Below are 25,227 nucleotides of genomic sequence, written 5' to 3'. Positions count from 1 at the left end.
TGCAGGGAACCAAGAATTCCAGAAGTTTTTTCCCAGACTTTACGATCTCTAAAAGGGACACAGTACCTGTGGTGTAAAACGCCTTGTACTGAGCCAGCCGTAGCGTCTCTATCTCTCCGGCCTTCCCAGCTGCCCCACTGTTGGGGTGGAGCAGAACCTGAAGGAAGAGCAGAAAAGTGCCCGTCAGCTCGTTGCAGAAAACCAGCTCTGTGAAACGCGCTCCCTCCCCAGATGAGACCACATCCCACCCATGCACACATTCAGGGACACCATTTAACCCCTGGACTCTGAGCAACCAACCCAGTTTTGCTTGCTGAAGGGTGGGGTGACAGCAAAAGGGCACCGGGAAACACCAGCATCTCTCTTCTGCCTTCCTGGCCCTGCATGCAGGACCCCTGAATTTACCTCCCCAGATCAATTCTGCTGCTAGAAAGGGATCACGAAGGTGCCGGGGCTTTCAGCAGAGCAGGGCAGAATATTGTGGAGCCGGGACGGTCTCGGGTGCTCTATGTCACCCGCCTCTGCCCCATGCCAACGAGACACCCGTCTCCCTCGGTGCTCACAGCCCAGCTAGTGGCAGGGACATCTAAGGGAGCCAAACCGTTGCCTGGGGCCAGCAGCAAGCCACAAGCTGAGGGTGAGCTCATGCGAAGCAGAGGCTGCACGGGTAGGTGAGGTGCTGGAACATCATTCCCGGTCCGTCTCCCCCGCTGACTCACCCCGCTGTGCGAGCGCTCCCTTCCCTGACAACAGCCGTCCTGGCACCGGGGATGGGGGTGAGAAGGAAGGGAAGGAGGGAAGGGCGGGTCGCATCTCTCCCTTTCCGTATTTAGGACACTTGATCCGCACAGGACGGCTGCTTTGGCACACGGGAGCGAGAAGACAAGTGAGCTGGACAGTTCAGCGGGCTCGGCTGTCAGATAATATCTGCCGCGGAGCCAATGGCTTCATTGAAGGATGAGTCACTCGAGGTTTCCTCCCTGGGAATTGAGTTTAAAAGTGATTCAAGAAATTTCCACTGTGCTAAAAATTAGAAACATCTGCCGAAGTTGTAGGCAGCTGCGGTGCCAAGTTTAGTAACAGCGTTCGCAGCTGATCAGCGCGGTAATGCCTGAGCAGGTGCCCGGCGCAGAGCCCTGCCCCGGCACGCAGCACCGCCGGGCACCCCGCTCCGCTGCCCTGAGATGCCGCTCCCGCGCTGCCTGGTCCGGATGCGGCTGCTGTCTTGGGGGGCCAGTCGGTAACTCACCCACGAAATGCCAGGATTCGGGGTGGGGGGTGATTTCCAAATGCTCTGGGTTTCTTTTATTGCCCTCCATTGCAAGGCAAATTAAAAAAAAAAACAAAAATCACCTTCTGGAATTTGGTTTAAAAATCACGTTTTAGGGAAAAAAATTAAGGGTGTAAAGTGGAAGAGGTGGCGCAGTGTAAGCCTGCTGCAAGGAGGAAACCCCTGCTCCAGAGTCCCCTTACGCTGGTGCTCCTTGGTCAGAATAAACCAGCTCCAAAGTAGAAACCAGCAAATACTCAAGGGCCCGTGAAGCCAAGGTACCAGGAACTGAACCAATTCGTCTGCTTCCAGCCCTAAAGCTTTGCCTGCGCCCTGTCACAGCTGGCGTTACCTTTAGCAGCACAGCTGGGACGCTGCCATGTCGGCGTAAAGGCACTCAAACCTCCCTCGCTACCAACACGCACGTTCCTAAACCTGCCTCATAAAACCCCATGCTAAGAAAATCTATTATAATTTACTGCATAATTAAGGAGCTTGTTTCAGCTGAGCCCTTTCAAGAAACATTCCCAGGTCTGCAACCCTTCTATTGATCTTTGACTTCGTTATTTTAATTAAAAAAAAAAAAAAAAAAAAAAGAGGAAAAAAAGCCTTTTCTCCCCAGAAAACCCATTGTCTGAACTCAGTGTTCTGGGCTGTTTGCACAAGCGTGCAGGGAGCAGGCGCACACCCCTCTGCCATTAAGCTAATGGAAAAAGCTTATTTGTCTGACACTTGTACCCTTGATACATTTTGTAGGATGTGTTTATTTTTACTGTAAATAGCCTTCGCCCAAAACAGGACCTTGGCATCGCCCCAGCCCCGTCCCAGGTTGTGCCGGTGCCGAGCGCACGGGCTGGGACGCCGAGCAAGGTTACCCCGGGCAGCTCGTGCCGGGGAGCCTCAGCCGCCCCAGGGACCCCAGTTAGGAAAGCAGCTGGCGTGCAGAAACCGGGCAGCGGGGCAAGCAAAGGAACCGCTTTCGGGAGGATTTGTGTCAAGGAAAACCCTGCACCATCAAAGGGGGGATTGCTATCAGCCGCTCGCAAGCGGGAGATGAAAGGCAGAGAGCCAAGAGGGGAGGGAGCAGGGACGCGCGCTTGCTCCCGGCCACCCCGTGGGGCTGGAGCAGGCGGGTGCTGTGTGTCCCCCCAAGGTCACCCTGTCCCACGGCAGCGGGGGCAGCTGGATCGCATCCCCTGGGGATGCCCACCCTGCTGGGACGGGCAGGAACAACCCGGCTGTGCCCCCCGGCTCCCAGCCCCGCAGGGAAGAGCACCCTGATTGCAGCACAGCCCTGACTGCAGCACAACCCCCCCTAAAAAAGCACGGGGCCAGGGTGATGCTGGGGAAGCCGGGGGAGCTGGCGGCGCGTGGCAGCTCGGGACTTTATTCCTTGGTCTGAAACACGCAGGAATGGCTGGCGCGGGCTCGTGCCCTTCCACCACGCCCTGACACCCAGCAAACCATTGCTCCCAGAACACCGTAATTCCCAACAAACCATCGCTCCCAGCAAACCATCATTCCCAGCAAACCATCGCTCCCAGCAAACCACCGGTCCCCCCCTCCCCGGTGCCAGGCACGCAGGAGAAGAGGGTTAATCCCGAGGAGCACAGCGGAGCACGCTGGCCGCGTCCCATCCGCTTCCCCGCTTTATCTCACGGTTCAGCAGAGGGTTCCATAAATACGAAGCAAATACCAAAACCCTGATGGACACAGAAAGCAAATCCAAGATCCCCACTGGGAGCTGGCTCATGGTGCTCGCAGGAGGGTGGACTTTAAAAGCAAAATCAGGCTTTATCTGTGGGACTGCTATTAAAGCCCCCTTTTTTTTTTTTTCTTTTTCTTTTCGTTCTGCAAAAATCTTGTGCAACTCTGAGAAAAATGCATCACCATACTGCTTGTTCTGCTAACTGCATTTTTTAGGCTTAAAGGAGCTGTCAGCAGCTCCTTTTGTATGGGCAGAGCTGCAGGGTACGGACAGGCTGCCCCACTCGAACATCAGTAACAGGCACGTTCCCCAGCCAAGGAGCTGGGAGAAGGAGGGCTTCGTTATGTCTCGATCTGGCAAGATAAATAAAGCGGATACAACTAGGTCTGAGCCCCTGGGATCTTTTGTTTCCCATGCTGGTGTACCTCTTGCGGTCGGAAAGGAGACACGCCGTGCTGGGCACCGTGGGGCTGCCGTGCGGGCAGGCGAGCCCGAGCGTCCCCTGGGACGGTGTCCCCCCGGAGAGCGGGCACAGCCCTGCCAGCGCGCGGAAGGCACGCCAGGCTGCGTGCATAGCCGTTTTCACCTATAATCCCAGATTTACGAACAAGGCATTTCTCTTAGCTAAGACAACTCTTTGCTAATCCAAAAGCCCTTTTACCCCAGCACCCCAAGCCTTGGTACAGCACCCAGCCGTCTCCGGCTGTCCTCCTCCTCCCGACCAGGGGGACGATGCTCCCGTGGGTCCGCACGTCACCAGCTCTGAGCCTTTCCGCCCCCCGCTTACCTGCTGTAGCTCAGAGGCGGTGGGACCTGCTGTCAGGAGGGGGATGTCACCGGGGGAGGTGGCTCTGCCTTACCTTGTGCCCCACGTCCGACCACCCAAAGAGAACCGGGGACACGTCCAAGCCGTCAAAGCGCCTGTTTGGGGGAAGCGCCGCCCCAGCCAGGGCCACCAGCGTAGGGAAGATGTCCAGGGTGCTGGGGAAAGAGGTGGCTTTCATCAGAGCAAGCAGCGAAGATCCCCGGAAGGTCCCCCCAACCCCACCTGCACCCCGCAGCCCCTCGCCCAGGGGGCACGCGGTGCACCGATGGCAGGGGAGTGCCGTGCGGGGGGGCCAGCCGCTTCCCAGCACCCATCCCAACAGCTGAGCTCTGCAGAAAAGGTTAAAACCGGCTTCAAGCAGCGACTCGGCCCCGGCAAGCCCTTGCTTCGCACACCTCCCACCCCCGGCACCGGCTGCTCGCCAGGCGCTGCGGGTTCAGCCAGGATCTGCTGCTCCCGCGCCGGCAAATCCCACACCCGCAGGGCAGGGGCACGGTGGGGAGCGGGGCAGCCCCCTCCCGCCCTCCTGTCCCCCCCCGGGACACACGGGGAAGGCAGCAGGTCACCCTCCGGAGAAAGTGCTAGCACAGGGACTTTTTACGCCAATGACAGCAGATCCCATCGCCCCAGGAAAATGTGGTCTCGCTTTTGCATGGCGCAGCACGAGCCGTCGCAGCCAGAATGGAAAATGAGAGCGGTGCTATTTTGTGCGCTCCCACCAAAACGCCCGTCAGCATTTCCACCATAAGCCTCTCGGGTTTTTCAGGGGCCTCAGCCACAAAAGAGCGCTCGGGGCTCATCCTTGGTCACTTCCCGGTGTGGAGGACGCAGGGAAGGAGCGGGTGACCCGCTGTCCCTCTGGCTCTGTGGGGATGCGGAGAGAGGGGGTCTCCGCTTTCCCGCCTGCTACCTGTGGCCCCGGGGCCAGAGCTTGGCTGCAGCGATTCCCCACCCTCCGGCACGTCCCCACAGCGCGGAGGGAGCACGGGCCGAGCAAAGTCATTGCTGGGGTGGGACGGGGATCACCCGGCCCTGCTGCCAGCCCCTTGCACAGCCTGGGCATGGGCTTCCCCCTCCACCGGCCACATTGCCCAGCAGGGTCCAGGCTCGACTCCAGCGGGACGGGGACAGCCCACTCGCAGCCGCCACATCTGACCCTCGCCCCCCACATCCCGCTCCCGCGAGGCACAAGTGTCCCGGCCCCCCCGCCACCACCGAGCGCGTCCCTCCCTCTCGCAGACGTGGTCGCGGGGTGACCCCACACCTCTAAAAGGAGCCACCCCGCACCAGGGGTGTCCCATGGCCCCAGGGGACAGCGGGATGTCAGTGTGGCCAAGTGACACATCGCAGCGGTGCCCTCCCCAGGGACGAGGCCACGGCACTGGAGCTGATGAGCCGGCAGAGCCACCGGTGCCGGGCGGCCAACGGGGACTCAGCCTGCATCCCTCCGGCTGCAAAACCCTCGTGCCAGCAGCTCGGGGGATCAGCTGGGACAAGGAAATTGCTGGGGGAGGCAAAAGCACCAGGTCCCCCAACTCGGGGGCGCCCAGGGTGCTGCTGCGGTCCTGCCACCGCGGTCCTGCCACGGCGTTCCTCCCGGCCGGTGTGCGCGATGGTGGCCGCGTGAGCGGAGAGAGAAAAAAGCCCAGGACTTAAGGGCCCTCGGTTCCCCCTTCAGCGAGTTTTAATTTAGCTGCTAAGAGACGGAGAGAACAAATAAGAACAAACACTGCTGAGAGGCAGCCCCGGTACAGCGCGCTCACGGAGACGGCCCCAGCGGCCAGGCGAGCCGGGAGGCGCCGAAAAAAATTCTGGCTCCTCGCTGCACCCAAGGCAGGGCACATCCCTGCAGGCACCTCGCTGGGGTCAGCCCGGGTCCACCCGAAATGGCAGCCCAGGGCAGGCCCCGGTCAGCGCTCCTGGTCCTGTGGGTGCTCAGCACCCTCAGGATCCGGCCCCCAGCACGGTGCGTGCGGATGCTCGCACGGTTGCACCAAGCGGCCCCGACCCAGCAGATGGGACCGCTGGAAACCATCGCCGAGGTGGGAGAACAACGTGACTGAGCGCGGAGGTGGTCAAAGATCCCCCCCGCCACGGGCAGATGTAACCCGTGGAAAAAAGCACGAAAAAAATAGGATTTTGGTCAAAGCTGGCATCAAAGCAAAGGCCCTGCCAGCAGGCACATCTCAGAAGCCAAGCTGGGGAAGCCGCGTTGCAGGGAAAGGGGAAGCCACGCTGCCAACCCCAGCCCCGGCCAAGGGAGATTTAATAAATAAAGTCACTCCAGCGTCCCGCTGCTGGCCCGGACGCCGAGGGAAAAGGGCTGGCAGCGCCCAGGGACAGGCAGCTCCCTGCCTGCTGCCCGAGGGGCAGAGCCGCCCGGGGTGCTGTGCTGGCGATGAGCATCCCGGGCACGACGGCGGCCGGGAGCGCTGCCCTGCCCCGGCCATGACGCGGTGCAGGCAGCTGCAGGCAGCTGCGGGCAGCTGAACCAGCTCTCCCCACGCCCCAGCCGGCTTGCCCAACCTGCCCAGCCCCACGCCGCGGGCACAGCCAGGGTGGTGCAATTTGCTTCTTCGCCGCCCCAGTGACCTATTTCTTCTGTGCCCTACTTTGGGTTGGGGCAAGGAAGGACAGAAGCACGGCGGGTGGCTCCGACAATTAAATATAATTAAGAAAAGCCGACAAGGCAGTTTTCTGCAGAAACCAGCGTGCAGGTGCGGGTCTGCGGCGATGCATCAGCATTTCTCTGCTGGCTTCAGCTTCCCCGGCCCCCGGGCACACTCAACCTCGCTCACCTCTCCGCTCCATGCGCTGGGGAGGACGTGAAGCTGAGCTATACCGGGGAGAGGCAAGGCGCAGTCCTGGGCAAGCTTTTCTCCCGAGCCAGACGGCAAAGGCTGTCAGCGTTTTCATGACCTCAGGGGCAGAAGGAGGCTCGTGCAGGCAGTTAACGCCTGCCCTTGCCCAGTCTCTGCCCTTCCCGGGGGATCCCACCAGACAGAGGTCCCTCCTTCTGTGCAGAGGTCTCCCAGCCACATCTGCACACAGATTTCATTCCCTCCCCAGCTTCTTGTCTCCCCCATCAGCTGGGGGACAAATCTTCAACCGCCCTAGTTCACGTGCTCGTCTTTTGAGGGATGTCCCCAGGGGTGACTCTAGGTGCAGAGAAAAGCCACCTGCCCCGACACACTGCGAGCACCGAGGAGCTCCTGGCCCCCGCATCCCTCTGCATCCCTCCGCATCCCCTGCCTGAGAGCTCAGGCCGTGGCCAGGACCACAGTGGTGACACCTTCCTGAGCATAAGCCATCCCTCGCGTCCCCCAGGCTGGCTCTGTCCTGCCTCCCAAACAGGGGGTTGCCTCTTCCTGATGCCAGGGCATCACCCTGCACCAGCCGGGCACGGCCCCGTGGCAATGCCGGGCTGTGCTGGGGGGATGCTGGCTGTGCTGTGACCCCTGGGAAGCTACAGAGCCGCTTTCTGAGCGCCCGGTGTGTAGCAGAGCCTGTGCTGCCGCTGGCTTTCTAGATTTCCAGCCGTCCAACCTGCTGGACTGGAGCTGGGAAATGCAGGAGATAAGGTCTTCGAGGAGATAAACGGAATGCCTGGGTTTGGCAACAGGGCTGCAGCGTGCGCAGGGGGGCGAGGAGGCTGGTGGGACAGGGGGATGGGGACGGGCACCGATCCTGCCCGGCGCTGCCCCGGCCAGCGGAGTGGGCACGGGTGGGCAGCTCTGCCCCGTGTCCCAGCGGTCGGTCGGTCACCCACCCATGGAGGGGAAGGGTTCGGAGGTGAAACCCAAGGGGTGCCGCGTGCGCCCCATCCCCTCCGCCAGCCGTCAGTGACCCAGCTTGTGCCTCCAACCTTCCCTGCAAAGATCCAGCTCCCAGAGCTGCCCTCAGGCCATGTAAGGAGTAAGCGGCTCCAGCTTATCTCATGGACTTCAGAAACACCTCCCCAGGGCCCACCAGTCAGGACCCGCTTCCAGCAGCTGGGACGCTCTTTCCCAACACCCAGCAACCCTCCCGGCCCCACCACCCTGACCTCCACCGTCGTGTGCTTCAAGGGACGAAAGGGGCCGGGGCATCCCACCGCGCTGCCCCCAGCCCGGGCTGTGCCCCCCATGCTGCATTTGCTGCAAAGGAGGGCTGGAAAGAGGGGTGCGATTGCCGCAAGTGCTGCATGGAGAGGTGCGATTGCTGCATGCAGAGGCGCAATATTGCCGCAATAAGGACCCCTCCGCGCCACCCTCCGCGGTGCAGCTCTCCCCGGCCAGGCGAGGAGCAGGAGGCAGCAGCCCTTCCCCTCCGCTCTCGCCGGAAACGGCAGAAGTGGCTTGCTACCTCCCAGCCCGGCCGCATCCTGCGCTGATTGCAAGCGCCATCTCTCCAGCCAGCCTTTCCCACAACCGCACCCTCCTCCACATAAAGCCATTCACAAACCACAAAGCCTAAGCCTGCTTCTTGGTGGAGAGAGAGAACATCGTCATCTTTTAATTATCGGGAGGCACTCAGCCACCGCGGCCAGGAGGCACACGGAGCCCGGCGGCTGCTAACGCCAATCCACCAGCCTCACAAAAAGCCCTTTCAATTCCTCTTTGCTGAAGCATTAAGTCTTACGGGCTTGGGAGAGGACAAAAGTACGGAGTCTGGCACAAGGCAGGCAATAACCAGCACGGGCAGCTGCTGCTGCCAAAATCCAGATCATCACCTGGTCCCAGCGCGGGGACGGTGGGTCCTTCCAAACGGGGGCAAAGCAGCTGCCCCGCTCCCCAGTGCAATCCGGCCGGGCTCTTACCTGAGCAGAGCACGGCTTGTCTGCTTGGCAGGGATGCGGCCGGGCCAGTACGCCAGCGCCGGCACCCGGTGCCCTCCTTCCCAGGTCGTTTGCTTCGCCGAGCTCCCACCTGCAAGAGAAAAGGGCAGCGCTCAGCATCCCACTGCCCAGGAGCTCTGCATTGACGGGAAAAAATCCTGACCCTGGAGTTTCCCTGGGAAAGGAACTACTCAGAGGCAGAGATGGGGAAAATGACCCTAAAGGAGGATGATTTCCTTGGAGATGGAGCTGGGTCAGGGGAGGGAGAAGAGTTACAGGAGTTTTTAAAAGAAATAGGGAAAGGGAAAAGAAAGGGGGCTCAGTCTGGCACTGCCTTGTGTTTCCCCTCGGCTCCAGCGAGCAATGAGAAACACAGCCGGCTGCTGGAGCTGCCACATTTCCATCCACTTTTGATGTCGGGAGAGAGTATGGAGCTGGCAGGAAATGTAGGAATTTATGCCAGGGGCTGCGAATGGCCCCGTGCAGGCAGCTGCTGCCCTCTGTGTGGTAAAGCACCAACAGCCCCCCAGTCTGCTGGAAACCCGCTTCATTAAAAATACCATCCTGCTGATAACCCGCCTGCCGGCTAATTAACCTGTTCAGCTCTTTCCCTGACATCACCCAAAACGCCCCTGCTCTGCCCTTGGGTTTGAGATGCGCAGCGCGGGGAAGCTGCCCGGTCCCTTCCTCCACCTGGGATGCTGAGCACTGAAATGGGGGTGCCAGGCAACAAAATGGGGATGCTGAGCAACAAAACAGGGGTGCTGAGCAACAAAACGGGGTGCTGAGCATCGAAACGGGTGGAAGGGTGTTAGAGAGCCTCTGCTTTGGCTGTAGCCCAAAGGGCCCCAGGCAGCTGGGGGGGGGAAGGGGCTGGGAATGGGGCAAACAGAAAATCCCAACCCGATTCACCGAGCAAACTTCCCAGGCGCAGCCTTTGTCCGCCCGCCTTTCAGCGTGCGCATGGCAACGGCGCTCGCCCAAAGCCATTTCCTCCGGGCAGAGCCAAGAGAGGCGATGTCCCCAGTGTGGCACAGCCTCCCCCTGCCCCTCTGTGTCCCTGCACTGGTCCCCATCCCCATCCGGGAGTCACCGCCCGATGCTGCGGGCATCTGGGCTGATCCTGCACCCCCAAGCAATGCTGCCATACCCACACCGCTGGAGCAGGGGAAGACGCACATGGCACGGATGCCCTGGTGCCAGCAGCACGAGGAATAGTCCAGGGAAAAGGTTTCTGACCCCGCTGCCTGTCCTGCCGGAACGGACCAGGCACGTCCCCATTCTCTCCCACTCCCCGCCCGAACTTTTGGCGTTTCCCCCCCGATGAACGCCTCTTTGGGGCCTGAAGCGGTCAGACACAGCTGGCACCGGGGTTTCTTGTGGCTACTGGAAACGTAACAGCGCTTCCAACATGCATCATGTACGGCTTAAGCAAGGTGCCTGCCCTGCCTTCAGATGCCCTCGGAAATTATAGCAATTATAGCAATTAATATCAATCCCCATCTCTGCACGTATATTAAGTAACTCGTCCTCCCAGTAAGGCAGCTGCATTTCAAGGGCTTTTCCATGCACGGCTGGGGAGTCTCCAGGAGGACATCGGGTGGGTATTTCCCTCCGGCCACCCAAGTACCTCTGGCTGGGCAGGACGCCGGAACTGCCCGTGAACGAGCTCACGTTAACGCTTCGAGCAGTAAACGGGGCTGAAACCCCAAACCCGACGAGGGATTTTTCTCCAGAGCAGGGGTGATGCAGCCCTGCTGCTGTGGGGACCGTGGAGGCTGTGGCTTTCCAGGAAAGCTGAACTGAGCATTCCCGCGCTGGGACGAAACCCCCCAGTCCCCCTCTTGTCACGCACAGCAGGTCCTCAGCATGGGGACACCGGGTCCGGAGCCTCCCAAACCTGCCTCAAAACACAGCCAGCATCACATCCCCGAAACGCACACCTCCATCCCGGCACCCCTTGCCGGGCTCTTGGCCCCGAGGTGGGAGACGGGTTTTCGGGGCAGGCTGGGGGCTGTGGGAAGCTCCCCAACCAGAGAAGGGGGACAGCACGCAGGGATGTGCTGCTCTGTCCCGGCGAGGACCGACTCCAGCGACCACCCAAAATCAATTGAAAAATCCCTGGAATTTGGGTTGGACCCTAAAAGGAAACGCCAAGCTATGCGAAACGTATGGAGTCCCTAGCAGCTCTTCCTCTCCTGCCCTCCCGCTCCTCGAAGGGCTTTTCCCCGCCGGGGGACAATATCCTCGCGATGGGATGGCCGAGCATCCCACCCACCCAGCACCCACGCCAGCGGGTGTTTGCAGCGTTAGACCGGCCGGCAGCGGACAGTAACACCGGGCTGGCTTTCAAAACATCCGTGCAACAACCAGCCGAGGGATTTCAGAAGTCATCCCTCCCAGGCAGTATTTGCAGCCAGCTCCCAGAGCCCTGCCAGCCGACCTCCTCCCCAGCCTGCCGCGATAGCGGGGGCTCGGGGTGTTTTTGCAGGGCAGCGAGAGGCTGGAAAGGGGCCGTGTTTTCCTAGCTTTGTTCCCGAACGCTGGACTGCCTGTACCATCTGCTCCGGCTTGTGACCGTCGGTTGCTCAAGAGCAACCCAGGTCGTCAGCAGGGTTTGTTTACTAAAAAAAAAATAAATTAAGGTTACGATTTCATCCCGGGGCCAGCCGAAGGAAGGGCTCTGGGAACGGGAAAGCAAGCCAGCCCGGTGGCAGCGCTTGCCCAGGGAAGCGGCCACAGTTGCATCGCCTGGGTGTCAGGAAGCGGAGGAGGGAAGAGGCGCTGCCGCCCGCGGCCCCTCCGCCACCGCTCCCTCCCCGCTGACCCCGAGCAAAGAGGGGAACTGAGCCCGGCGCGCGTTTACACTGCGTAATACAAGCAGAAGTGGGAAACGCCTGACTCATGCATGCTTCTAGCCGCTCCGGCTGAAATAAACCCACCAAGCAGATGGTTTGGCCGGAAAAGGAGGAAAGGCAGAAAAAAAAAAAAAAAAAAAAAAACAAACAACAAAACGGTGGAGAGAAAGAAAAGCAAAGTCCCGCGGCGCTGGGAGGGCTGCCAGGGGCTGTCCTCCGGAGGGGATGGGGCTGGGGGCTGCGAGACCCTGCCGGAGCCGACGGCCCCGGTGCTGGGGCGGTGAGAGCATCCCATCTCCAAAACCAGCAGCCACTCACCTCAAGCTCTGGGGTAACAGGGACCGGAGGGGCCCCAGCTACGCCCAGAAGCAGTTTTAGGGGAAAACTTGACTGCTTGAAAGAAAAAATTATTCTGGGGTGTCTTCAAGGCAACTCAGCCCAGGGCAGCAGCCAGCAGAAAGGCTGGGGGGTGAAATGCTCCCCAAGTCCCCCTCGATGGGCAATGAAGGGCTTTGCGGAGCAGCTCCCCCTGCACCCCCGGGGACAGGGACCCCCCCCCAGACTGCCAGGTTACCTCGCTGCCTCTGCCAGGCCCCCAGGAACGGCCCCAGGCGTCCCGCCAGCTCGCACTTCTGCGCCCAGGGGCCATTGTCACCTGCCAGAGAAAGAAACATCCCCATGAGCGACACCAGGACCCGGAGGCACCTCTGCAATGGGGGGCGAGCAAGGAAGAGTGACCCCCTCCATCCCTCCTTCCCATTCCTGTGATGCTTTCCCACATCTGCAAGAGCAGCGGGTTTATTTATTTTTATTTCTAAAAGTTTATTTTCAAGGGCTGGGGCTGCCCGAATCCTGGGCGAGGGGCTGGAGCGGAGCCGGGGTGCGGGGCGAGGACGGCTGCCACCAGCTTTGGGTGTTAATGAGCGGCGAGGCAGTTCCTATCGTCAGGAGCAAGACATCCTCATTAGGGAGGCTGCTCAGCGAGAGCGGATTTGGGCTTCTTAATGAATGAGGATTTGTGGTTTAATTAGGCACGGCCCTGCCGGTTCAGCCCTGCGGCCAAAGGGGGGTGGCGGGGTGGGCACCTGGCTGAGCGGCCGCAGCAGCCCGGGCCCCCCGTCCCCACGATGTGACGGACCCAGGCAGCTCGGCCGCGGCTGCTGATCGCTCCCCATCTGCAGAGCAGCCGGGAGCATCGAGGGCAGGGGACAAACACGGGTCCTGCCCCCTGCCACCCACGCACACCCCAGGCTGGTGCCGGTGCAGCCGCCGGCGTTGCCCCCAGCCACCGCAGCCAGTTTTCCTGCTGTACCTGCGAACCACAGGAGCGTGTTGCCCTTTCCGTGGCTGTCGGCGACCCGCTTTATGTGTCCCACCAGGGCATCCATCTCGCCCAGGGCAGCTCCATAGATGCCCCTGCCCGAGGCGGGGGGCGGTGGGGGGACCCCCAGCGGGACGTGCATGTGGGCCAGCGCCAGGTAGAGGAAGAAGGGGCGTCCGCTGTCGCTGCACAGGGAAGAGGGGGAGCACGTTCAGCCGGGTCGGGGAAGGGGAAGGCAGCAGCAGGAGCTCAGCGGGGTGGTGGCACGGCCGAGCCGGGGGACACAGACTGGTGGCCCTTCCTCCCAGGAGCCCTGCAGCCACCCCAGCCTCTGCCACAGCTCCTGGGGGAAAAAAACACCCTGCGTGCGTCGGCCGGCTGCAAACACTCTGGGTACCCGTTCCCCTTGCAGGGGGGATGCTTGGCCCAACGTGAGCCACTTCTCCCCGCTCCTGCTTAAACCTCTCCCCATTGTCCACTGACCTCCCATTTGGGACGGGCTCACCCCTTCCTCCATCTCCAGCGGCACGCCAGCCGCCAGCCAAGCACCCCGCATCGGTGCGCCCCTGGCACCCACCTGCCTCCATCCCCGCTCTCACGGGGCCCATTTTGGCCCTTTCTCCCCCTTCCCCAGCAAGCGCTCGGCCCCCGCCGGTGATTTTAGCAGAGGATGAGCAGCAGAAGGACACCCGTGCCGCCCCCGAGCGCGGCCTTGGTGCTGCCGAGCAGCCCCGGACAGGGAGCGCGGCACGTTCGCTTGCTGCGCGCTGCCCCGCTGCCTGTTTGCTTTTAAATCATCAGAGGACACGTCCTGTTTTCTTGTTTACGGCTATATTTATCTCCTCCAACAAGGCCCGCTCTTCCTCAGGGACCTCCGAGGGGAAGGGTGGGATGGCAAGTGGCGGGGAGGGGCCGGATCCCAGGGACGTGCCCCAGCCCGCGCACGCGCCCAGCTCCGGCTGCCCCATCACTGCCTCCAGAAAGCTTTCGGGGCCCCTCCGACGTGCGTTTCGGCACTTCCTTCCTTTACCCGTCACCCACCTGGGGATGGAAAATGAGTAAATCCCCTCCCGCCCGGAGCTGCCGCATCCTTCCCCACCGGTGCTGGACCCCTGCGAAGGGCTGCGTCCCCCCGGCACCCTGCCCAGCCCCTGCAAAACGCTGGGTGTCAGGGGGTGCTGATACGCCCCTTGCAAATCGCCACTGCAAAAAGCTACACGGCGCCTTTCCCCTTGGGATGCCAGAGACCCCGGAGCAGCGAGAGCTGCTTCCCCTGGCTCGCGTCCCACCCGGCAGCACCAGGTGGACTCCAGCATCCAGACGGACTCATGACCACGGCGTTCCCGCTTGCTTTTCGCCATCGACATTTCAGAATTCTCCCAAAAATTGAGCAAACATTTAATCAATAACTTAAGACAAATGTCCCTGACTTTTGCTCCCATGTTCGCCATGCTCTAAGTGTCCCCAGCAGAGCCAAGTCTCACTGCCGTGAATTGCTCAACCTTGACACGACTGGTTAAAAAAACACCGAGATGACAAATCCGGTGTTCTTTTGTTGCCCCGTAATGAATGAGTCAGGCAGAGGAAAACTGGAATAAGCCATCAAAGAGAAGGAGAGAAAAGGCAGGCACCTGCCTAATCCTGTTCTCTATGAACGCAGATAACCCCAAAATACTATTGGGAGTTTAAAGGTTTTTCCTATTAACCCGGAGCTCACACACTTGGTTTCACAGCCGAACAGCATCCTTGCAGCCCGGAGGGGTGGGGGTTTGCACAGGAGGAGGGACCACTGCTGCCCGCAGCCCGCTGCCCAGGCACCCTCCAGCCCCGTTACAGGCACGCAGCCCGACCGCACGGCCAGGCCACGCCGCGGCCCATTCTTAATACCCAAAGGGGGTAAACTATAGGTATTGTGTGAGCAAAATGGTACCCGGGTTTATAGGGAGCCATTTCCCCGCCGGCTGCTCCCTGCCCAGCCCCTTGTTTGCCCCCGTTACACAAACCCTTCCCCACGCATGTCGGCAGGACCCCCCCGCCGCGGCCCTGCCCCGGGTCCGTGCTATCCCTGGATGCAGGCGTGGGACGGGCTCTGACAGGGCTGCCCGGCAGCACTTCCCCTCCTCGCGCTGCAGGGAGGCGTTTTGCAAAGTCACAGCTCATAATCCACCGATAATAGGGATTAAAATTACACAACCCGTCAGCAGGGCTTCGGGGTCGTCGTCTCGGAGGAGCCGTTTTGCTCCTCGGGGAAGAGCAAGCCCAGGCTCCTCGTGTCCCCGTGTGGCTGGGGAAGGCAGACCCTGAAGCCCAGGGATCCCGGAGCGTTTTAGCCTCAAAATGGACTAAACCCCACGTATGGGGCGGGTTTAAACACCTTCGGGTGCTGTTCTGGTCCCGCCGCCGAAGCTGCCGTGGGCACCCACCGGCGCCCGCTCCCACACCCCCGCCAGCCCCCACCCACAGCGGCACCTCCACCACCCGGCAGAGCCACCCCGTCCCACCGCAAAGATGGAGGGATGGAGGACAGAGGGATGGCAGCGTTTCCCTCCCTCCCTCCATCCCTCCCTCCCAGCCCCGCTAGCCGGGGTCTCACTGCACATTACCCCCAGGAAGGAGGCACAGCCTAGCTCAAAGACTTTGACCTTCCTTGTAAATGGTGGCTTTAAACACACACGATCCCTTTAGAGGAGACACACCAAAAGGCTTCCAGGGCAAGCCCTGCAGGACACTGGTGACAGCCTCGGTGGCTTCTCCCTCCTCCAGCGGGCTGGGAAGCTGAGCCACGGAGACCCCAGATCTGCTCCCCAAGAACTGCGGGGCAACACCCGTCACCCCCCCCCCGGCATCGCACCGACGCCAGCCTCCCTGGGCTGGGCTTTATCTGCCCTGCAGCATCTGATGTGGGATGGGCATGGCCTGAGCCTTGCAGACCCAGCTCCGGCAGCCAGATCCTGCTCTCACACGTGGCAGAGCTCAAGGGAAAACCAGCCGTGGTGGGGAGCAGCCACGAAACCCCTCGGGCTCTGCAGCCCAGGGGAAGCAGCCCTGGGGACACCCTGCAGCACGAGCAGAAGATGCTTGCAGTGACCACGAGCTCTCCCGGCGAAGGGGACAGGGGACGGCGGGCGGCATCTCACCTCGCCCACCGGATGAACCGCGCTGCCTCCTCTGCGTAGCGTGCCGCCAGGCTGCTGAGGTTGACAGGCTGTTGGACAATGGTGATGTTCTCGAAGAGAGGAAGGGCCACCTCCGTGTAACAGTCCTTTCTCGCCACCCTGCCGGGAAGAAGCTACCCCACGCTCGTCACCAGAGTGGGGACCGGCATGGCAGCAGGCATGGAGCCTGGCTGTTCTCCTGCCTTAGCAGAAAGGTGCAGCCGAAGAGGGGAGCGGAAAGGGGACGATGCCAACATCCCCACAGCACAGGGTGCTCGGGGACCAAGCCACCTCCCCAACCTGAGCCCTGCTGTGGAGTGCACAAGGGGAAAAAAAGGGTGCACGGAGCATAAGGGGAGGCAACCACAGCAAAGGGCAGCTCTCAGGGCTGGGGATGCCAGTGCCAATAGCAACCTCCCAGTGCCAATACCAACCTCCCAGTGCCAGCACTTGACTCCCCACACGCCCCGTACCTGGCAGCCGCGCCGTGCCGTGGGCAGGGTGGGCAAGGTGGCAGGTTGTAGCCAGGGGTGTCCGTGCAGCCCATGTCGTGGCTGTAGGGGATCCCGAAGTAGTAGTCAAAGCCTGAGGGGCAAGCAAAGGCGTGGGTGGGGACAAGGAGACCATGGGATGCTCGGCTCATCCCTGCCGGCGCAGACCTTACCACGGAAGCTGGGGTGATGGCGGCCGTGGTGTCCCAGGTGCCACTTCCCTGTGTGGAAGCCACAGAACGTCATTTCAGAGGTTAGCACAGCTACGGCCACTGCCAGCCATCACCCACGAGGGGCCCGCAGCGCTGGGGACTTTAATCTAGCAACAAGAAAGGCTACTTGTTTGTGCTGGCCGCGTTTCCAGAATGCCTTTTTTTTTGCGGAAACTCAGAAAAAACGCATAAGGTATCTCACGCCTGTGCAAATCGACTGCTTCCAGCCTTAAAAGGTTCTTTCACGCATTTGTATTCAGAGGAGGTGACTTTCTAACCCCTCCCGAGCAACCAGCTTCATCCTCTGACCTCCAGCACGTGCTTGCTCCCACCAAATGCGACAATCCGATAGGGAGAACTGCAAAAACTAATGGGGAACGGAGAAACCAAGGGCTTTTCTGCCAGCGCAACGTGCGCAAGCAACAGGAGCTGCAGGTGCAAAGGGCTCGCTACCAGCTGGGGCTCGCACAGGTCGGGGAGACCCACGGTGACAGGAGGGTGCCCAAAGCCACGGGGCCAGTGGCACCGGCCATGCCAGCACCGCGCTGCCGGCCGGCACGAGGGGCATCACACCGGCGTGGGACGTGGGAGGGCAGAGCTGCTGCGCGCAGTCACGTTTGCTAAGGGAAACCCGGCGCATTCCTTGTGAGGTGATGCAATTAGAGCTTAAATGGAGAACGGGGGAGGGCCTGAATTTCAGGCAATATCATAGGTTTGAAAATGAAGATTTTAAGCTTGGGATTGCAAAATCCAAGAGGGAAGTGCAAAATCTGTCCCATGTGATCCTTTAGACTTTCCTTTAACTGCCAGCATTTCACCTGCGGTACCTCTTCCACAAGGGACGGACACGGGCATCTTCATCCCCCCACCTCCATCTCCCCGCCCCAGATGCCCCCTCGGCACGGCAGACCTTACCTATAGCCCCCGTGCTGTACCCAGCCTCCCGCAGGACCTCGGCCAGGGTGGTCTCGTTCAGGGGGAGGCCACCGACTGACGTGATGGCGAAGTTGTGGGTCACCCCATTGCGTGCGCCGAGACGCCCCGTGAGCAGAGAGGCGCGGGACGGCGAGCAAGTGGAGGCAGCCGAGTGGAAATCCACGAACCTAGAAAACGAAAGGACCCTTCGCTCGCAAGCCCCTGAGTGGTCTAACGCTGCCCCATCCCGCCCTGCTCCCCTGCACACATCCCCTTCTGCCCCAGAGATGAGGGTCTGGAGCAGGGGATGAAGCTCGCAGGTCCCAGCGGGGATGGACGGACCGGTACCCCGAGGTACTGGGCTCTGGCCACCCTCCCCGTGCACCCAAAACCACGTCAGTGAAACCCCCTTCGCCCGCCGGTCGCCACAGGAGGGAAAGCCCCTTTGCTGTGGGACAGAGTAACCAGGGATGCTTGGAGAGGGCCAGGGAGGGGGGACAGACGTTACCTCATCCCTTCGGCTGCTAGCTCATCCAAATGTGGGGTCTCCTTTGTCTCTGCCCAGTTGGCCCCGAGATCCCCCCAGCCCACATCATCCGCCAGGATGACGATGAAGTTGGGCCGCCCGTACGCTGCTCGGGGAGCCGAGAGCCCCACCAGCGCCGTGGCGAGCACCAGCACCGTCCGCGGGGAGGGGGTCCCCATGGTGCCACTCGTCCCCTCCCACCCACGCTGGGGCACCGGCGGCTTCGTCTTCCCCAAACTCCCTCCGCTGCGTCCCCGTGGGGGCAGCTGAGCTCTCCACAGGCCCTCGCAGCGATGCAGACGTCCTCTCCTTAGCTGCTCCGGCGAGGCCAGGCCGGGAGGTCTGGATTTGCTCCCTTGGCTACCGACCGAGCTGCAACGTCTCCTCCGTCTTTCACACCCAGGCACAGCTGATACTTCTGAAATCGGCGCCAGCAAAGGTGTTATTCTTAGAAGGCAAAAACACCCTTTGAAGTCACTGTCACCCTATTTTTAACTTTCCTTCCTTCCTGGTAAATATCTAATTAGACACCAAACCGAAGTGGTATTTTTCCTTCCAGAAGCGTGCTCGATCTGTGGCAGCGGCTCCTCTCCCCTCACCACAGCCGGGGGGATGATCACGTCCAACAAACGGCTCTTTCCCTGCAGACCGCACTCCTCAGCTCGCCGAAGCGCTGGCCTGACTTGCTTCAGGCGGATAAATAACTGCCGCGGCTCTGCCGGCGACTGTCAGTCCGTCCTTCACCTTGCACGGCTACGGCGTCCCCTGTGCGAGAGAAACAAGACACAATGAGGACCTGCCGGAGCCCCCCTGCATCCCAGCCCGGGACAGAACGCCTTATCCAGACGCCGAGACTTTGCCTTTGAAGTTGTATTTTTTGCTGCCTGGCTCACAATGGCTCAACTGGAAAGGACTGGAAACAACGAGCGCCCCTTTCCCGCATCCATCGCTTGGGCCGGGCCGGTTTCCCGCGGTGCTGCCGTCCCCGGGGAGCAGTGCTGCTCGCTCCCGGCTTACCAAGGGCTCTCGCCCTCCTCCCGAGCACTGCAGGGTACGCAGCACTTGGGGGGCGGGGGGAATGTGCAGGGCCTTGCCTTCATTTGTGAAAATGGAGACGTTTCTAAAGCACATTTCTTTAAATTTAGTTCTGCTCACGCTGCCCCACTGCTGCCGGCGGGCCAGGGCAGGCAGCGCAGCCCGTGTGGGCAGCAGCTGCCGGCCATCGGGCACCGGCAGGGAGCCGCTCCCGGAGGTAGGAATGCAGGAATTCAGGCAAACCCAGAAGGCAATAAACCCCAGAAATACCCGGGCTTACAGGATTAAGCGCATACGGCTGCTTAGGGCAGGATTTGGCCTCCAGTGGTAGAGAGGTTCAAGGACAAACACCCAAAGAGCGATGGCAGAGATGGGGCTGTGAAACACATCTTCAGCGCAGAGTTACGGCCAAAGGAAGAGGAAGCTGCAGAGATTTGCCAAAACCCCGCCGAGCCCTGTGTGAGGAGCTCGGCGCTGGCCGCGGGGATGGTGTGGGGACCTGCGCCTGGGTGGGGATGGCCGGGGGCCAGCAGGACCCAGCTGGGACCAGCGCTGTGGCAGATGTCCCCGGTTGGCACCAGCAACCTTGGGGGAGGAACATGCCATGGAGGATGCAGCTCCCATGGGGTGGTCAACACAGCCAAGCCGGACAACATCCATGAAGACAAACTGGGAGGGTGAGGAGAGAAGGCAATACTGGAAAACAAAAGAGGAGAAGGTGACAAGAAGAGGCACGAGAGGGCATACGATGAGCCTCATCTGTAGGCCAAGAGGTTTGTAGCTGGCAAAGCAAATTATTCCCGGATTTCGCTGTTCACATCTTTAAAAGCTTTGGGCTGCCATTCACATCAGCAGCTTCAGAACTGTCAGCGTAGCACTGCAGTGATCAGGGATGTGACTCCATTCATAATTCATAGCCCAGAGCATCAATTTATAAACTTCCATCCGAGGGCCTCGAAGCTCTCGGTGCATTAACTAACGGGGGCAGGATGCGGTGGGTCGGTGGGCTGAGCCGCGGGAGGGGGCTGAGCCGCGGGAGAGGCTGCACAGCCCTGCCCGAACAAAGCGCGTGAGCCCAGCTCCCCTTCCGCACCCTAACTGCAAACCCAGAGCTTGTCCCTCAGGCCCTGAACTGCCAAACAGCAAGAAGAATCGAGATTAGGTATCTGGACATGTTTGATGGCGGCTAAGTCGCCTTTATTTTCCCATAAAAAATTCCCTTTGCAATTTCTTTGGAAAGCCCTTGGGGTTTCTTCAGGGATGGGTGCTTAAAAGGAGCAGCCCTGCTTTGGTTCAACACCCTCGCTCAGGGGCTGGGTGGGCCACTTGGACCGAGGAAAGCAGAGGATTGAGCCATCAGCTTCATAGGAACAGCATGGATTAACGCGGGCATGGCCCAGGGTGACCTCAGCCCCATCTCAGCCCTCTGGCCGGGGCTCTCCGCAGGGCGATGGAGCAGGATATCACCCAGCACTGGAATTGGTTTTGGGGGAAAAATAAAGCGACAAAGCTCAGCTGAGCCCCATGTAACCATCCCAGCTGAGCTGTGCCTAAGGCGGTTGGTGCTCACCCTTTCCAGGAAGCCACACCACGTAATCCTGCCCTCCGGCACCTTCACCGGCATCCAGCAGCTCCCGGGCCCCTACGCGTGGTCTCTGTGCCAAGCCCCAGCCTCTCCGAGCATCCTCCACGCAGCACCATGCCGGAACCCACCCCATCCCCGGGGGGTGGCCCTGCACCATGCAACGTGCATTGGGGACCCCCCGTCAGCACCTGCAGCCACCCAGAAAAAACGAGCAAAACCCAAGGGAGCCGAACCCACATTCACCCACAAACCTCTGCCCTTTCCGTTTACTTAGGGGAGGGACGCCAGGATGACACGGCTAACAAAAACAATCAAAACCATTTTCAAAGGACACTCTCTTCTCTCTAAATTAGAGGGGAAAGTCATCCAGGGCTGAAATTTATGCATTAGCGTCAGACGAAACTTCTTGATCTCTGATGCTTAAGAGACCATTTGAAGGAGAGGTGGAACGTGGCCCGTGGAAGGTGGGACACACCAGCACGGCTCCTCGCCAGGCTCCTGCAGAACCGTCCTCATCCACGGCAGGTCCAAACCCCCGCAGAGCACGAGGCCGCCCCTTGGCATCAACTCCAGCGTGCTCTCCTCCGAGGTCCTTGGCAGAGGTGCCTCTCCGACCCTTTTCATCTCAAATTCCTGGACGAGTCCGGGCTCTGCCGGCTCTGCCGCCGTGGCACACCGTGCACGTCCTCCGGCAGTGCCCGGCGGTCGTGGGGAGCTTCCCTGGGACGAGCCCTGGTCCCCGCTCACCACCACACCAGGTCCTGCACTTCAGCAGCATCTCCGTTCCCCTACAGCTTTGCTACAGCTGGACCCGTGCAGAGCTGAAGGACTATCTTTTAGCTATTTTTGCAATGAAAAAGTGACTCATAAGAGATTGCCCCAGACTCACTATGGGTGGGAACATGGTTGTTGCAGCACCTCATTTTGTGCCAAGCAGGAAATAACTGCACTGGTGGTTACAGCCCGATGAGGTACCTGGGCAGAATCATGCCCAGGAATCAAGGCCTTCAGATAACAGGCACGGGCACCGTGCTCCGCGCCGCGAGGCGCTGGGCTGCGAGCGCCGGCATCGCTCGGACTGGACGCTGTGCACCCGGGCTTCACAGCACGCACCTTGTACCAGGGAAGAATTAAACAAATAAAATAAAGTGCATTTTTGCAAGCCAGACAAGGCGGTTCACAGAAAGACGAGAGGTAAGTAGAAACCAGATAGACCAGTTTAGAAAAGCCCCAAAGCCTCTCAAACCAGGGCTGCTCAGGACACCCTGGGGCTGGCCCCAGGGCAGGGGAGGGGAGATGCCTCCTCGGCTTGGGGATGCCACCATCGGCCGTACCACCACCGAGCAGCCACGGTCGCCCGCCCAGCGCTGGGAGTATCTGTCATGTATTTATTACACATTAACCAGCAGTTTACAAATCTTGGGGCCAGCACGATCGTTTTCACATTTTTCACATTCTTTCACATTTTCACGCCTGCCTGGAGAGCAAAGCAGCAGCTGGAGCCCAGAAAAACCTGCCGCCCTTTGAAGCACGCCTGGCTGTGCTGGCTAAGCTGTCCCCCGCCAGCACCCAGGGCTTGCACCCCGCCCAGGGTATCACAGCTCTGATCTCTGGCCCAAACCCATGCCGGCAGCCCTGCTCTCCTGCCGAAAGCCCCGGCAGGCATCCCCATCCCGGCTACGAGGAGCGGGGAGATAAGGACACAGCAGGGGATGAGAAATTCAAACTGGAGCGGGCGCCCGCTGTTATCCCAGCATCACCCCTCGTGCCAGCCGGGGTCAGGGAAACTGAGGCAGACAAGCAGAAGTTCGAGCTGCGTGCTGACCCCACGGCTGCCAAGTGACGCAGGACGGGGACGTGCCCCCATGGCCGCGGCTCATGGCACTGACCCCGACCCCCCCGGGGGAAGCCCAGCCGCAGCCTGGAGGGGATGGATGGTGGCACATCCAGGCACAGCCAGGCTTTCAGGGGGGAGAAAAAAAATCCTGGTTTTCACAGAATCACAGAATCGTATAGGTTGGAAAAGACCTTTAAGATCATCGAGTCCAACCGTAAACCTAACACTACCAGGAGCACCACTATACTATGTCCCTGTTTTGTTTCCAAACAAACCATGCCCAGATTTTATTTTTGATTTGAGCACAGCAAAGGGCAGCAGGTGCCTCGTGAGGGGTTTGTCCGTGGGGCAGAGGGTGCACAAGCTCTGCGTCTGCCCCGTTAGGCCTCCTCGGTCCCGGCATGTTTACCAGCAAAGCTCCATTCCCGGTACAGCTGTCCTGACAATGCTCTGAACAGAGTCAAGACTTTATTCCAGGAAAAGGTTTTCTACTGGAATAGTTTAGACTAGTTCCCCTAACAGAATAAGCAGCACCGACAAAAACATACTTCTGCAGATTTACTAGGATTTCTGCCAGCTCCTGAGACAGGAGAATGTTTTTCACCCATCTAACTGCTAGGTCTTTCAGAGAAAACATTACACATGCCGAGCAGGGCTGGGTGAACCCCAGCAGAATAAATGAACTGGAAGTCCCTGACCCATCCGGCGGCAGAAAGCAGGGGCCCACACTCCCTTTCTGTTTGCAGCCCGCCCTGTTTTCCAGCTCCCGGCTGATTTATGCCCACTGACGGGACGCTTGCTCTCCTTCGCTGTGGTTTAGAGCCCTCAAACGCCGGCCATGCACCCAGGCTGGGAGCGGCGCGGAAGTCCCTGGGAAGATGGAGAAGCACGTCCTGGTGCGAGCCGTTGCCAGGCACGGGATGAACCCACAATGGATGTGCCGGGGCAAAGCGTCCCGGCAAGACACAGCCAAGCCCTCTCCAAGGCCAGGCTGCAGCAGGGCAAATCCCCCCGAAGTGGGTGAACAACATGGGGGAAAAACTATTTCCCAGCAGAGCTGCGAAGCCCTGGGCCGGAGAGGCTGCAGCCACCAGCCATCAGCCCTGTCCCTCCCACGGGGCCCCTCCAGCCCCATCGCTGCCCAAAGCCTTACTGCACTTGGAAAGGCCACAGGAAAGGAAGGAGAAGGTGAAGCAGAGACAGATGCAAAGTACTGACAAGAAATAGCAAGGAGTAAATCGCCTTTGTTTTTTCATGCCAAAGATATTTGCATTCTTATTTCTCCCCTGGAGGCACAAACCTCTTTTGTTGTCCCATAACCACTTGCACTGTCGCTGCCAGGAAGAATTACAGCTTGGGGAGGGCGACCCATTCTCAAGGAAAAGCTTGTGTAACGGGACATCGGCTCTTTGAGGCCAGACGAGGTGGTCGCCCTTTATCCGTACCCCTGAAAGGCATAATCCCTCGGAGGAAGGGGTTTCCTGCAGGACGGGGCGATACGGAGCTCCCCAAGGACACACGGGGCGCAGTCCCCATCACTCGCACGGCCCAGCGCCTGGATTGTAGCTTGTTTAGGACAGGACTGCGAGGGGTGAAGCTGCCGAAACCTCCCTGCGAGGACAAGAGTATCAGCGGCTTGCTGGAAGCGGCAGCCGTTGGACCAGCATTGCCGTGAGAAATTAGCGGCGGCTTTCTTGAAGTTACCGAGCGAAAGCAATAGCTGATTTGCCCGATTTGTCAGAAGTTTTCAGTTTTGTCCCCGCTGCCTGCCACCCTTACCTGTGCCGCCCCGCTAGCAACTCCCATTGTGACAAAAAAAAGCAAACCAAGAGAAGGGACTCCTGCCAAATCAAACGCAGCAGCCTTTGCTGACGGGTGAGGCACTGAAGGAACATTCTAACCTGGGTAGTTTTTCCAGGGGTACGAACCAGAATCGCCAGGTTCCACTTTAATCCAGCAAACTGAGGTGAGGTCCCGGGCCAGCGCAGGAGGGCAGGCGAGGAAGGGCCCGGTCACCACCCCGCTCTGAACCCTCTGCTATTACCTGCAGGCAAAAGTCAGTCGCCCACGAGCCCCGAAGAATGGTGCGAGGCTCTGAAACCTTCCCGGCAGCGTCTGTCGGCGCCCAGCGCATCGAGGCCAGCACCCGGATGCTGTGGTAGCGGTGGCTGTGGCACAGTGAGCCGGGAAATGCAACGCTGTCAGTTTTTCCCTCTTTTTTACTGATTCCAGGGAAATTTAGGGGAAAACCTAAAGCACTCATGCTTTAGTTCCATCCCCCTTTGCCAGGCACTGCTGGGTGCGGGAAAGACCTCTGTCCCGTGCTCTCCGTGCCGGATGTATGACCCTCCCGCCCTGCTCCCTTCCTCCTGCACCCATATAGGTGGTGAGTCGGTCTTGCCTGCTTCCAGTTTGACTCACAAATCGCTAGTTTTTAAGCTCCCTACATAAGGGAGATGTTTTCCCCTAAAAATGCAACATACGCTGCCCACAACGCTGGAGCACAGAGGGGACGGGCACACGTTGGCGTCCTCAGAAACGGCGCGCAGGCCTTCAGCGTGTGCTCAGACCCGTCGCAGCTTCTCCCATCCCGTCCCGTCCCGTCCCCAGCGCCTCACACAGCAAACGGGAGGGTGGCTACCCACTCCGCTGCGAGCCCGAACCCGGGATGC

The 25,227-nt window shown here is 60.2% G+C and overlaps 1 protein-coding gene across 7 annotated transcripts in view; it reads right to left on the bottom strand.

The window, feature by feature from the left end:
• ARSG (arylsulfatase G) overlaps positions 1-25,227 on the bottom strand; it is a 46,580-nt gene that overhangs the window by 6,639 nt on the left and 14,714 nt on the right. For 4 of the 7 annotated variants that reach the window (XR_012778127.1, XR_012778126.1, XM_075518901.1 and 1 more), the window contains exons 2-11: positions 18,081-18,863; positions 17,573-17,760; positions 16,619-16,666; positions 16,428-16,539; positions 15,937-16,074; positions 12,791-12,984; positions 12,053-12,133; positions 8,603-8,711; positions 3,839-3,959; positions 67-157 (exon numbers count right to left, since the gene is read on the bottom strand). Coding sequence is in view for 5 of the 7 variants with exons in the window: in XM_075518901.1 (XP_075375016.1) it covers positions 67-157; positions 3,839-3,959; positions 8,603-8,711; positions 12,053-12,133; positions 12,791-12,984; positions 15,937-16,074; positions 16,428-16,539; positions 16,619-16,666; positions 17,573-17,760; positions 18,081-18,277 (1,279 nt within the window). In the remaining 2 variants the exon portion in view is untranslated. Of the gene's footprint in view, positions 1-66; positions 158-3,838; positions 3,960-8,602; positions 8,712-12,052; positions 12,134-12,790; positions 12,985-15,936; positions 16,089-16,427; positions 16,540-16,618; positions 16,667-17,572; positions 17,761-18,080; positions 18,864-19,413; positions 20,032-25,227 lie in introns of those variants that run through there. The other 3 variants (XM_075518904.1, XM_075518905.1, XM_075518906.1) reach the window with 3 other exon arrangements.

Source organism: Mycteria americana, chromosome 16 (assembly GCF_035582795.1).
Source record: "Mycteria americana isolate JAX WOST 10 ecotype Jacksonville Zoo and Gardens chromosome 16, USCA_MyAme_1.0, whole genome shotgun sequence".
In the NCBI taxonomy this organism is placed as follows: domain Eukaryota; kingdom Metazoa; phylum Chordata; class Aves; order Ciconiiformes; family Ciconiidae; genus Mycteria; species Mycteria americana.
This window is presented reverse-complemented; position numbering and strand designations above follow the sequence as displayed.